This window comes from Sylvia atricapilla, chromosome 22 (genome assembly GCF_009819655.1).
Source record: "Sylvia atricapilla isolate bSylAtr1 chromosome 22, bSylAtr1.pri, whole genome shotgun sequence".
Taxonomy (NCBI): Eukaryota; Metazoa; Chordata; class Aves; order Passeriformes; family Sylviidae; genus Sylvia; species Sylvia atricapilla.
In genome coordinates this window covers 4,575,046-4,589,259 of record NC_089161.1, presented here as the reverse complement: position 1 = coordinate 4,589,259, position 14,214 = coordinate 4,575,046, and the positions used below count along the sequence as shown (strand labels likewise).

Here is a 14,214-nt window from a genome sequence, read left to right as displayed (position 1 = left end):
TCCCAGCATCCCGCGCGCGCCGCGCGCCGCTGACGCGCCCTGACCGCACCTCCCGGGCGACGGCGCCGCGCAGTGACATGGCGGCGGTGCGGGAGCGGCGGTGAAGGTGAGCCCCGGGTGGGGCCGGGCCGGGCCGGGCCGGGCCGAGGGGATTTGGCAGCTGCTTCAGGTCGGGCTAGTCCCTCTGAGGGTCGCCTCCGGAGAAGCAGGGACAGGGACAAGGACAAGGACAAGGACAAGGACAAGGGCGGGGACGAGTGAGTGTCGGACCCTCTGGGGCAGGGTTCTGAGGGGGCGCGATGTGGGTATGAGGAGGGCGCTTCCCGCCCTTTTCTCCCGCCCCTGAGGCCTGAGGGGAGCCGGCGTCCGTCCGGAGCGTCAACCCAGCGCCTTCTCCGGGCGCCGGTATGGCGGGGGAGCAGAGCCCAGAGCATCCCTGAGTTACACTGCTGTGGCGGGGGAGCAGAGCCCAGAGCATCCCTGGGGTACACTGCTATGGCGGGGGAACAGAACCGGGGCATTCTCCTGGCACCGGGATGGCGGGGGAGCAGAGCCTGGAGCATTCCCCGGGCACACCGGGATGGCGGGGGAGCAGAGCCGGGGGCATTCCCCGGGCACACCGGGATGGCGGGGGAGTGGAGCCCAGAGCATCCCTGGGGCACACCGGGATGGCGGGGGAGCGGAGCCCGGAGCATTCCCCGGGCACACCGGGATGGCGGGGGAGCAGAGCCGGGGGCATTCCCCGGGCACACCGGGATGGCGGGGGAGCAGAGCTGGGGGCATTCCCCGGGCACACCGGGATGGCGGGGCAGCGGAGCCGGGGGCATTCCCCGGGCACACCGGGATGGCGGGGGAGCAGAGCCGGGGGCATTCCCCGGGCACACCGGGATGGCGGGGGAGCGGAGCCCAGAGCATCCCTGGGGCACACCGGGATGGCGGGGGAGCAGAGCCGGGGGCATTCCCCGGGCACACCGGGATGGCGGGGCAGCGGAGCCCAGAGCATCCCTGGGGCACACCGGGATGGCGGGGGAGCAGAGCCGGGGGCATTCCCCGGGCACACCGGGATGGCGGGGCAGCGGAGCCCGTGACGGAGCTCAGTGGCCTGTGTCCCTCACCCGCGGTCACTGTGCCACAGGGGTGCAAACCGGCTGGACTCGGCGTTGGTGAAGGAGCTGCGAGACGGAGTGCGGCCGGGGCGAGGAAGAAGGCAGGGCAAACTGCTGCCATTTGTTTTCGAGAGGGCCTCGAGCTGGCCATGCCTGACTTGTGAAAACGTAACTCATCCTGAAAGTAAGCGGAGGATGGGGAGGAGTGATCACTGCGGGCCTGTTTATTGGAAGGGAGAAGGAAAAGAGTTGGGGTTTTTTTTCCTGATATATGAGTTGTATAAAGTGGAACAATTTCTTTGTGATAGAAAGAAGATAGTTCTTAAACTCCATATTTATCTAGTTCTTGTAAAGATGCTCGGTTGGATCACAGAATCATGGAATGGTTTGGGTTAGAAGGGGCCTTAAATGTTATCCAGTTCCACCCCCTGCTATGGGCAGGGGCACGTTCTACCAGACAGGGTGGGTCAAGCCCTGTGCAATCTGGCCTTGAGCACTTCCAGCGATGGGTTGGCCACAGTTTCTCTGCAAAACCTGTGCCAGGGCCTCCCAACCATCGCAGGGAAGAATTTCTTCCCAATATCTCATCTAACCCTGCCCTCTATAAGTGGAAAGCCTTTCCCCTCTGTCCTGTCACTGCACTCCCTTGGGTAGCTGCTGACACTTGGTGACACTGGTCTTCACTGGATTTTTCCCTGTAGCGCAATGTCCCTGTTGTTTACTCGTTCCAACTCAATAGTTGCAGTGAAGAAGGATAAAAGACACATGGCTGAGGTAAATGCTTCTCCACTTAAACATTTTGTCACTGCAAAGAAGAAAATCAATGGTATCTTTGAGCAGTTGGCTGCATACATCAGCGAGAGCTCCTCGTTCCTGGAAGGTGAGCTGAGTTCTTGAACTATGATTGTGTAAAGGGGCTCTGCCCTTGTGTGGTTTCCCCCAAAACACACACCAAAGCCCCTCAAACAGTTAAACAGCACTGCTAAATCTGTGTTTGTTTGTGCATACATGTCTGTTTATGCATTCATGTTTGTAAGAAAAACTGAAAATTATTTTATTGAATTTGGGTGGAGTTCAGGTTCATAATTTGAAGATGAGAAGATATGCTTGTTAAGAAACAGAACTACTTAGGAAGCTATGCTTTGTTTTATGTTTGGGAGTGTTTTAATTAATTACACAACCCCAATAGAGGTTTTTTGCCTATAATCCTTTCGATATTGTTGCCTGAACACATCATTGCTACTGACATGTAACATACGCCAGTAATTGGCTTTAACAGCTTAAGGCACAGACAGATTTTATCTCTAAGGGTGCTTGACTGCAGTTGCTGTTCTGTTGAAGGCAGTGCCAGGAATGGGAACGGTTATGAGACACACAGAAGAGGCCAGTTGATAAATGCTGTTGTAGAATTGCTTCAGGACGTCATTGCCTGTGTCAGGATCACTCACACAAGCTGTGGGACACAGATAAATGTTCAATGTTAGCATCACAGAGAGGGGTTTCAGCCAGGACTGACCCAGATGGCTTCTGGCATTCAGAGACTTGATCTATTTTGATTTTAGAAACACACAAGAATGCAGAGCTTGATCCTGTCACCACAGAAGAGCAGGTACTGGAAGTCAAAGGCTACCTGTCAAAAGTCAGTGGTATTAGTGAAGTGTTGGCAAGACGACATATGAAAGTTGCTTTTTTTGGGAGGTGAGTCACGTGCTTGTGTTGCCTAGGCTCCCCGTTCAGTAAAGCATTTGAGTATTGTAACCAGTAAAAAAATATTTATATAAACACTAGAGCTTTAGCTTTTTTGTTTGTAATGTTCATGTCCCTGATAAATGCTGCTCTTGTAAATTAGATACAAATATTTTATCATGTAATTCTTCAATTTGAAGAATTCTTAAAATAGGGAAATAGAAAATTTTTGCAGGTTGCCTCTGGCACCTAGATTGTTAATGGCTCTGATACAGCTTGGCTTTAGAGAACTTGCTTTTGTAATATCAAAATGAGCACACCTGGCTCTTGGAAGCCTGACAGACTGTCCTTAATGTGACTGCAGGACAAGCAATGGGAAGAGCACTGTGATCAATGCCATGCTGTGGGACAAAGTTCTTCCTTCAGGAATTGGACACACCACTAATTGTTTCCTGCGTGTAGAAGGGACAGATGGACGTGAGGCTTTCCTGCTGACTGAGGGCTCAGAGGAAAAGAAGAGTGTTAAGGTACAATTAAGCACAAGGTTAAGGCAAAGAGCTCTTCAAAAATGTCAGGAAAGGGAAGAAAAAAAATTAATTTTCACGGTTAAAGATTTTAATCATTAAAAGAGTGGTGATGAAGAATGAGTTTTTGTTAGATGTAGGAGGTAAGGAATGAAGCAAATTGCAGGATGGGGATCATAAAATGAATGATTTTATGAAAGAGATGATATGTTGTATTTGTTAGTGATAGTAGGGAACAATGACTCAGGAAGCTGAGCTTTGTATAACTCAGACAGAATCACAGACTTCCTGATAGATCCTCAGTAGCCTTTTCAGACAGGAAAAAATCTCTCATAAACTCTCACTAGCAGTTGTCTTTTTACTAGGGCACTCAAGAAGGTTTAATGTGGAAAACCTTCCAGAAAGAAAATAATTTGAACTTTGGCTTTATCTCAAATTGGCTGTGAACAGTCCTGAAGGGAGAATAATTGTGTTAGTGGGTCTTGGCATACAGGAGATGTTATTTCCATCTTTTCACAGACAGTAAACCAGCTGGCTCATGCCCTTCATCAGGATGAACATCTGAATGCTGGCAGCCTAGTCAGTGTAATGTGGCCCAATTCCAAATGTTCTCTCTTAAAGGACGACCTGGTGCTGATGGACAGGTGAGAAATAGCTTTCTTTCCTTTCGTGCTTATCACAGACTAATTACAGAAGTGTTTTCAAATATATATTTAATAAACCTCAAGGGAATTTATCCTGTTCTAATCTAAGACAGTGACCAAAGTCCCTTGCTGTAATTAACAGTGCTATTTTCTTAGTCATTACTTCCTTTTAGCCTGTACTTTTGTCACCTCAGGGCAGTGTAGCTCAGACATGGGAAATTAATGCTCTAAAAAGCTCTTAATAACTTTTTAAATTCTGTTTTTGTTGTATTCACAGCACAGTAATATCTCAATTCTCTTTATTTCTAGCCCTGGCATTGATGTAACCACAGAGCTGGACAGCTGGATTGACAAATTCTGTCTTGATGCTGATGTATTTGTCCTGGTGGCAAATTCTGAATCGACACTGATGCAAACTGTATGTGCAAGTCTGTTTGTTCAATGAATTTGGCTAAAGGTTGAAAATATTTGCTATATTCTAAAGAGGTTTTGTTTCATTTTCCTTAGGAGAAGCAGTTCTTTCACAAGGTGAATGAACGTTTATCTCGACCCAATATATTTATTTTAAATAACCGTTGGGATGCATCTGCCTCGGAACCAGAATACATGGAAGAGGTTTGTGGTGCATTTAAACTACTTCTCTTTGTATGGATATTATGGAGTCTGTCTTGACTCTGATCCTTGGGGATACAATCACTGCTTTGTGTGACTGTTTTGCAGGTTAGATTTTTATCACCTTAGTGTGGAGACTAGAGGGAACATAGACTACTAGTGATCAGGACATGACTCTTGAAATTTCAGAGCAGGAAATCAAGAGTCTCACAGGGGCCCTTTGAAGTTAGATCACTTAAGATAACCTCTAGAAAATTCCATAAAACAGCAAAATTTTTTTTATGCTTTTTTTGTAGCTTTAGAGCAGTAGAGCACACTTGGGTGCCTGGTCTAACCTCTCAGAGATGGATCATGTTGATTTAACTGCATGTGTGTTTATGGTGGTTGTCCCTCAGGTGCGCCGGCAGCACATGGAGCGGTGCACCAGTTTCCTGGTGGATGAGCTGGGTGTGGTGGATCGAGCCCAGGCAGGAGATCGAATTTTCTTTGTGTCTGCAAAAGAAGTGCTGAATGCCAGGATTCAGAGGGCTCAAGGGATGCCAGAAGGAGGTGAGGAAAGCTAGCAGAAACTTGCTATTGACTTAGAGACAAGAAAATAGAGAGTATCTTGTTTCAAAAAATGTATAAAATTGGGGTAGGCCAAATTATTAATAAAGCAACCACAACAGGAGTGACATAGTAGCACTTTTGCATTGGCTTCAGTGTAAAACAAGAGCATTTCCTGATGTCCATCATCTGATTGCTTTCTCAAAATTTAAGTGGTTGTTTTGTGCGTTCCTTCTCTCAGGTGGAGCATTGGCAGATGGATTTCAAGTAAGAATGCTTGAATTTCAAAGCTTCGAGAGAAGGTTTGAGGTGAGTATTACGTGTGCTGACCTTCTGGCTAGATTTTACTCCTAAAAGACTGGCACTTGTGGGGACGCATTTTGGAATTAGATTGTACAGGAAGCAGAAGCTGTGTTAGTGTGGTCCTGCCTGCTGCTAATCTTGGGCTGCCTTTTGTGTGCAGGAATGTATCTCACAATCAGCAGTAAAGACAAAGTTTGAGCAGCATACGGTGAGAGCGAAGCAGATTGCAGAAGACGTTCGTCTGATCATGGACTCTGTGCACGTTGCTGCCCAGGAACAGCGGTGAGAGCTGATGCTTGGTGCTTGCATAACTGAAGTTTGTATTCTGGGAGGGATGTAAGGGAACATGAGCATTTGAAATGCAAAGCAGAATACAGTGTGTTTGAGAGCAGGAGGGACATGTATTGGTGGTCTTGCTTCTAGTGAATTATAGAAGTATTGGGAAAAGCACCTTATTTTTGTCCTGTGCCATGACTATGTAATGTGCTGCAGATATTGACATGTTTTGTTACTGGGCAGGAAAATCTGTCTTATTTTTGGAATTCAAATATATTTATAAATCAGAAAGGCATTTATCTGGCATTTTGATGGCCTGGGTTGTTTTTTCACCAGAGTTTACTGTCTGGAAATGCGAGAGGAACGTCAGGATCGTCTGGGTTTTATTGACAAACAGCTGGAGCTCCTCACTCAAGACTACAAACGGAAAATCAAACAAATCACAGAAGAGGTGGAGAGGCAGGTAGGGAGGAGTGTCTCTGAAAGATTGTCTGAAGTGGCTACCAGCATGGTGGAAAAAATGCTCACTTGCTGACAAAGCTTTGAAGTACTAGAAATGTGGGAATTAGAGATGGGAAAAGGAGAAAAGCTTTCAGATGCTCCATTTCATCTCCTTTGCTGTTTCTGTAGGTGTCAAATGCAATGGCAGAAGAAATCAGACGACTCTCTGTGTTGGTAGATGAATACCAGGCAGACTTCCATCCATCTCAAGTAGTTCTTAAAGTGTACAAGTCTGTAAGTGATTTTTGCTGAAGCAATTTAAGAGACCTTTTTTAGCTCTGAGTAATTATGCCATTTATTGAGATGTTTAACTATCTTCCAACTAGGATATGAGCTAAAGCTTTGGTTTTCTAATAATCTCAGTGATAAATTGATAACACATTATATATAACATTATATAGGTTGAACAAAACTTTCCCTGAACTAAAGAGTCCTTGTGAGATTTTTTTTTTTATTTGCCTTTTCATCCCCTTCACTGAAAAATGGGGGGAAGTATGAAATTAATGTTAGAACACTGGTCAGAGAGATGGTGTGCTCCTGTCCTGGGAGGGTCTTTTTAACTAGCAAGCTCTAGCACCTTCAGCCTGCATCTTAGATGTGTTTATTGTAATCTTTATAACCCTTTCTTTGTTTGTCAGGAGCTGCATAAACACATCGAGGAAGGCCTGGGCCGTAACATGTCAGATCGTTGTTCCAGTGCTATCACAACTTCCCTGCAGACAATGCAGCAAGAAATGATAGGTCAGTTCCACAGGCAATATTGCCCTTTCTTTTCCTTTGAATTGCAATGCAAAATAACTAGGTAGATGTTCTAGGTTTCTCGTTAATTCAATGTTAATTCAACAATGTTAATTCAACAATGGCTGATGTGCAGCTGGCATTATCTTAGTTTCCATCTTGAGGAGTAATGCTGTTGTGGAGAGGACTAGTTCTGTGTCTGAACTTGTGCAGTGATTTCCTAATGAATATGTACAGTCACAGCATGATCCTCGTGACAGAGAGGAACTGTGGCTTTGGAAATTTGGGAGATTCTCACACCAAATCCTAGTGAAATACAAATGACTTGTAACTAGGTGCTTGTCTGAATATCGGACTGTGGTGCATAAATACTTGTAAAATTTGGTTTCAGATTTTGTTTTCCAAGGTTCTGCTAATCTGTAAACTTCAGCAGCTACCTTGAAGGATTTTAGAGGGTCTGTGGAAAGATTTCCTTCTGTGTTGGTCTGAAGAACCAAGACTTCAGTAGTAATTGATTTGCAATTATAACACAATAATAATAATAATAATAATAATAATAATAATAAATCATAACTATCACAGTAATTGTACTATACAAATATATTAATATTATATATTAATGTTAATGTATGATATTATATAATAATTATTATAGCTCAATGTATAATAATTGTTATGCAGTTGTAATCTTACTTTGCAACATGCTTGGCTTATGAAATTTAACATACTAAGGAAACTAACTGTGGAGGGTGAAACAAGCCATAAGCACCCTGATTATGGAATACAAGACCAGTTAATTCTTATGAACTCAACAGCTGTTTTTTGCATGTTTTTCTTTTCTGTGTAGATGGTTTAAAACCCCTCCTCCCAGTGTCTGTGCGGGGCCAGATAGACATGTTGATTCCTCGGCAGTGCTTCATGCTCAGCTATGATCTGAACTGTGACAAGCTGTGTGCTGACTTCCAGGAGGACATAGAATTCCATTTCTCTCTTGGCTGGACAATGCTGGTGAACAGATTTTTGGGACCAAAGAATGGTCGTCGGGCCTTGATGGGCTATAATGACCAGGTAGAAATCCTCATTGAGTGGTTTGGGTAGATACTCATTATTTCAATGGCTGCTGAAATTCCTTTGGTGGGAAGAGCAGTGGTTCACCTCGTTTTATTCTCTCTTTTGATTTTGTTTTGTCTCTGCTTTTCTAATTAGGTTCAACGCCCTTTAACACCAGCAAATCCCAGTCTGCCTCCTTTGCCTCAGGGCTCTATGACCCAGGAAGAACTCATGGTGTCCATGGTGACTGGACTGGCCTCTTTAACTTCCCGAACTTCCATGGGGATCATCGTGGTCGGTGGTGTGGTATGTGTGCATTCTAGGCAGCATTTTTATAACTTAAGTTGGAGCACTGATGTGAAAAGCACTAGCACTGCCAAATCCTATCCTATCACAGATAGTGACCTATTTTCTCCTTTGATCTTCCATTTGAGTGCAGTGAGCTGATTTTGCAGTGCTCTGCACCACTGTTGGGGGCGAGCATCAGTCTGAGATGACAATGGTGTGATTTGTTTTTCCTTGTGCTGCTTTAGGTGTGGAAGGCTGTGGGCTGGAGGCTGATTGCTCTCTCCTTTGGCCTCTATGGGCTGCTCTATGATTTGTTTTCCCTTGTGCTGCTTTAGGTGTGGAAGGCTGTGGGCTGGAGGCTGATTGCTCTCTCCTTTGGCCTCTATGGGCTGCTCTATGATTTGTTTTCCCTTGTGCTGCTTTAGGTGTGGAAGGCTGTGGGCTGGAGGCTGATTGCTCTCTCCTTTGGCCTCTATGGGCTGCTGTATGTGTACGAGCGCCTCACCTGGACCACCAGAGCCAAGGAGAGAGCGTTCAAGCGGCAGTTTGTGGAGTACGCTGGGGAGAAACTGCAGCTCATCGTCAGCTACACGGGCTCCAACTGCAGCCACCAAGTCCAGCAGTGAGTTCCCTGTATTCAGCTAACACATGATGGAAATTCTGTAGTTTGGGGGTTGTTTTAATGCTGTTCCTGGTTAAAAAAAAAAAACAAACTTCATGCTGAATTCCAGATTTTAAAAAATGTAATGACACCTTGTTGTCATAGGACAGGAAATAAAGATGCTTGACTCCAGTCAGAGGGCTGTAGCAATTATAAGGCTTTATTTGCAATTTGTTCAGCCCTTTTACAACATGCTGCATGAAGAAGACATGTTATTGGTCCATAGGACTGTGACCTCTCCTGTTGGCTCAGTAACTGAAATAGCAAACAACACCTGTTGTTATGAAAAAAAATATTGTTTACACAAAGTTGTTTTGAGAAAAAGAAAAACTGTTGGAAAGTTTCCCTTGAGAAGAGCTAGTTCTTCTCAAGCTCAAAAAATACCAAGTCCATGACACCTGTTACTTTTCTTTTGAATATATAGTGTTTGGGGACTGCTAGGCGTTAGACTTAATGTCCTTCCATGTCTCAAAATGCTCTGACATACTCCTGTGCAGAACTGGAAAGATGAGCATCTTGAGTTCCTATACCATCATCCCTATACATCATAGGGATTTATTCCTTGAATGTGCTGCTTGATCTTGCTTTGTATCATATTCAACTCTTCTTGTTTCATAGAGAACTTGCTGGAACATTTGCTCATTTGTGTCAGCAAGTGGATGTCACACGGGAGAATCTTGAACAAGAAATTTCTGCCATGAACAAAAAAATTGAAGTTTTGGATTCCCTGCAGAGCAAAGCAAAACTGCTCAGGTGAGATTTGATTATTCCATACAATTGTTTTTTATGTGATTGCCCCAAGGTGTTCATATGAGCTGTAGCTTAGAGTTCATTCTGTCTTCATCATAGCACTTGATGTGCAGGTGTCAGCACTTTTCCCTACCTAGGTCATGTTTCCTTTCACCAGGTACTTTCCTGTGGACTGTTGACAGTCATTTAAAGCTTCTGTCTCACAAAGCACCTTTTTCTTCCTGTTTTTTATTTGTTTGGAATTACAGTTCCTTCCCATTTATTAAAACATACAGTCTTCCACTCCTACAAACTCCTTCAGGCCCTTATAAAACTGTGCAAAAAGTTTTGCCTTCACCTTTGTACCCAGTTGTCTGCTGCTTTCTTTACCCTGCAGAGGCTGTTGGCAAGACTTTTTCAAACATTTCTTACCTACACAGTTAGACCAATGTGAAGTTGTGTCCAAGATGTCTGTGGGACTGACAGCAGGCAAGCATTCTTGACCTGCAAGGAATGAACCTTTGGAATGAACCTCTGGCACTCCATGCCTTGCTGTTTACTGATTTTTGTTGCACTTCTTCCTGACTGGCTTGAGAAAAGCTCTTTCATTCATCTTACAGAACTTTCTGTCCTTGCAGGAACAAAGCAGGTTGGCTTGACAGCGAGCTCAACATGTTCACACATCAGTACCTGCAGCAGAGCAGATAGTGTGAGAAGAGAAGAACCACAGTTTCCCTTCAGTGCTCTCTTAATTACTGCAGAGAACGTGGTGGGTGATGGAATTCCCCAAAGGGAATGAGCAAGAGCATATTGCTGCATTTCCAGTTGCTGTGTGAACAGTAGGATTCTGCTTCCCTGTTCTGTGTCCCACCTCTAAACACTAGCTGTTAATAACTCTTCTTTTTCCTTGTGAGACCAGGCAACTTCAGGAGGAGTGTGTACTTTACATTTACAGGGGGCTTTTACTGTACTTCATTTTACTTTAAACAAATTTAAAGCAATCAAGCAAATGTTTATCAGGTTAAAAGTTATTCTGACACATCTTTATGGAGTCATTTGTTTTACTTCATAAAGACAGAACTTTTGACTTCCAAGCCCCAGGTTGATGTATGTGTGACAAGCAATTGTTTGACTAAACACAGATCCCATGCACACAGATGTGATGGTGTATTTCACAAAGCATTTATGGCCCACACAGGCTTGTCTCTGAGGTTAATATTCAGTTATTCTAGAACATAAAAGAAAATCACAGTGTCCCTTCATAAAAAGGTTTATTGCTCTCAAGATGCTTAAACCTGTGAACAAAACTCAGTTTTCTTCTGGAGAAGGAGACACTAAGATTTTGGGTTGATAAGCTTAGTGTATTTGGAGTTAGTTTCTTTCTCTTAAGAGCTCTTTAATAACACAGTCCAGCCCGTTTCCTGTCATGGACAAATAGTTTGCAAACACAGAACTAGTTCCTATGAAGGAGATAGTGCTGATAATTTGGCAGCTTGTTGAGGAAGAAAACTAGGAAAGAGAAGCCAGTTGACGCAATGTAAAGCACTGCATTATGAGGTCAGTTGATGAATGTGGGTTTTCTTTGGAAAAGCACAGCTGTGTTTCTGGAAGCATGCCTGTGGAATTCCATTACCGCTATTTGGCCACAAGAACAGCATGTGGATGACACACTGTAAGAGATGTTGCTTCATGTAGAGTTCCCGCAGAATGTTACAGTCTGGGCAGCAATAGGATTTGATATGTTTCTCTTCTGTTAAAAGTATCAGAACATGCTCACAAGTACAGCTCCTCTGGGGTGGAGGGAGTTGTGGTCTTGTTCATGCCAGGGCAAGAACGGCTTAAAGCACCTTTTTTTTTTTTTCAATACATTCTTTATTTGCAAATACATTAAATTAATTGTTAAGGTTTGCCCTGATGCATTTGGAATATAATATTTGGGAGTTGTAAGGACTTGAGTCTCTTCCTGTTGTAAGTGATAGAGAAGAAATTATCACTGATTTTAGGAGCCTGAGTAGGATTAAGTTCCTCTATTGCAAATTTCTTTTCCTCTTTGTGGGTCGGTATTTTGCCATGTGTTGGTTATAACCTTTATTTTGCCTACAAAATGCCTGAGGAATCCAGAATCAGATCCTGTAGTTCTGAGGTTGGTGACAACCTAAATCTCTTCAGAATCACACACATAGAGTATGGGTTGTCTTTTGAGCAAGTACCAGCTGAATTCAGAACTACTGAGCAGTGGGGTGTTTTTCTTATTGACAAAATGAAAATGGCTTTAGGATTACTCATTCATGCTGAATGAATATATGTGGCTGTAATAAGTCCCATGTTTTTCATATCATGGCAGTTCCAGAAAGAAGCTGCCTGATACTTGAGGGAGTAAAAATTGTGAAATGTCAGTAATTACTTCTTAGGTAAGGCTGTTCTGAGATTTGCAGGAAGACTTGAAGTATCTTGATTGTGTAGGAGCTGGTGGTGAGACTCTTAAATCCCCAGAATGTAGAAAGGAAACAAAACTTTGCCTTCCATTAGAATCTTTGACTCCAACTCAAACTGAAAAGCTGTTTCTATCAGGTTTTTTTTTTTTTTTACCTTAACTGGGTTCCTCAGGCATCCACCAGGATAGGAATATGGATTTGATCAAATCTGAGAATGAGCAAGAAAGAAATTTGGGTCCTTGCTTCTGGAACTGTGCACTCTGATCTTGTGGTGAAGTATATTGGAGTAAGTGGAATCATCTGCTCTTACTCTGCTGCAGGTCTTGGTTGAATCAATTTGAATCTTTAGTCTCAAGCTGTCAGATACACATTTATAATAAGCTATGTTCTGTTCTATTGAGTTAAAATATTAAGCACGTCCCTAATACACAAGGATATTGTCAATTCCAGGTCGGGGTGGAGGATGATATACTACTGCTAGGCAGCTCATGACTACTTGAAATGCTGATCTTGCTTTTGAAGAGGTAGTGTTAGCATCTCTTCAGCAGGCCTTTAGGGGAAATCTGATAAATGAGCTGATCTTTAAGCCAGTGTCTTATCTGTGAAGGGAAGAGAGACTGATGGGTTCTTGGAACCCGGTGTCTTGCTGCTGTGTGTGTGACTGCTCAGGCCCAGGTGCTGTCAGCATTCTCACTGCAGAGCTGAAGCCTAACCTACACAACGGGGAAAGAACCACTTGAACTTTTCCAGAAGCAAAGCTGCTAATATGTGTGGTGTAACCCTTGTCCTGGAAGCCCAAGTGATCAAGAATTGAACTTTTAACAGACTGGCCTATAAGCTGGGTTCCTCTGAAGCAAATTACAGCTGTACTTCTTTAATTGAGAGTGGTGGAGGAATGAACACTATCACGAGGAGTCTGTTCTCTTCTGATTCTCCTAGAGAATGCTAAACTATTCCTTAAAACAGGTAATTCCAAAAACAGTCTTCCCCAAACTCCCATTAAAGAAGGTCAGCTAAATGCACTTTTATCTTATTGCTGCTACTTACTTTTGCTATTCATTAGGTTGATGGAGCTCTTCAAAGTACTCTTACCAGTGAGTTTTCTCTCTGCTGTATTTAAGGTGATAAATTTGCATGAGTTAGTCCTGTAACAGTGCTGTAAACAATGGAAACCAAAATAAAAATGAATTGGGAAAACATTTCTCCGGATGTGTCCTGCATGTTGTGATACTGTCTTCCAGTGTAAGTTGATAAGCTTACATCACTATGTATAGCTTTGCTGCTTTGCAATTTGATACTGAATTGCATGTTTGACACTAGTGACCTTTTTCTGTGTTCTTACTTTGAAAATTAACACGGAGAGCAATGGTACTGAATTGTCTGATAGAAAGCTTTAGTTGCACTAAAATTGTCAGTATTGAATTAATTGCTTATTGGAATACTGTAGAAGCGAGTGACTACTGAGTTGGTGGCCTGAAACTATGGTGGATCAGTATCCTCAGCTGAGAAGTTACATCGGGCGGGTTAGAAACGGGCAGATTTCCCGTGACAAGTTCTCAGAACAACTCCTTAGGGCTCTGGGGGTACGTGTCCCTCCCCCAGGAGGCGCTGCGGGCAGGCTCCCGCGGGCCGTGTCCCGAGCGGCTCCCGCCTCCTGCCGCCCGCGGCGGGCGCTGCCCGGGCCCGCGCATGCCGGGAGCTCGAACGGCCGGCAGGGAGCGAGCCCCGGCGGCGGCACGGCGGGCCGGCACCCCGAGCGGCGGGGCTCTGCACCCCGAGCGGCGGGCCCGGCACCCCGAGCGGCAGGCTCTGCACCCCGACGGCGGGCCGGCACCCCGAGCGGCGGGCCCGGCACCCCGAGCGGCGGGCTCTGCACCCCGAGCGGCAGGCTCTGCACCCCGACGGCGGGCCGGCACCCCGAGCGGCGGGCCCGGCACCCCGAGCGGCGGGCCCGGCACCCCGAGCGGCAGGCTCTGCACCCCGACGGCGGGCCCTGCACCCCGAGCGGCGGGCCCTGCACCCCGAGCGGCGGGGCTCTGCACCCCGAGCGGCGGGCCCGGCACCCCGAGCGGCGGGCCCGGCACCCCGAGCGGCGGGCCCGGCACCCCGAGCGGC

General features: G+C 45.2%; 1 protein-coding gene across 1 annotated transcript; it reads left to right on the top strand.

Moving 5' to 3' along the window:
• Positions 1 to 37: 37 nt before the first annotated feature.
• On the top strand, positions 38 to 13,298 carry MFN2 (mitofusin 2). Its single transcript, XM_066334322.1, has 19 exons — positions 38 to 106; positions 1,136 to 1,290; positions 1,808 to 1,986; positions 2,669 to 2,804; positions 3,157 to 3,319; positions 3,836 to 3,960; positions 4,270 to 4,378; positions 4,468 to 4,575; positions 4,968 to 5,121; positions 5,360 to 5,427; positions 5,582 to 5,703; positions 6,034 to 6,160; positions 6,328 to 6,432; positions 6,837 to 6,939; positions 7,784 to 8,004; positions 8,143 to 8,292; positions 8,700 to 8,896; positions 9,554 to 9,688; positions 10,303 to 13,298. Exons 3-19 carry the CDS (start codon positions 1,812 to 1,814, stop codon positions 10,370 to 10,372), a joined length of 2,268 nt encoding a protein of 755 aa, XP_066190419.1. The 5' UTR covers positions 38 to 106; positions 1,136 to 1,290; positions 1,808 to 1,811; the 3' UTR covers positions 10,373 to 13,298.
• The last annotated feature ends 916 nt before the right edge of the window (positions 13,299 to 14,214 follow it).

Bases quoted from the DNA above. Each gene is read 5' to 3' on its own strand.
- MFN2 (XM_066334322.1), top strand. From the start codon at position 1,812: ATGTCCCTGTTGTTTACTCGTTCCAACTCAATAGTTGCAGTGAAGAAG. The intron at 5,122-5,359 runs GTGAGGAAAGCT...TCCTTCTCTCAG, and splicing joins TCAAGGGATGCCAGAAGGAG to GTGGAGCATTGGCAGATGGA. The intron at 6,940-7,783 runs GTCAGTTCCACA...TTTTCTGTGTAG, and splicing joins AATGCAGCAAGAAATGATAG to ATGGTTTAAAACCCCTCCTC.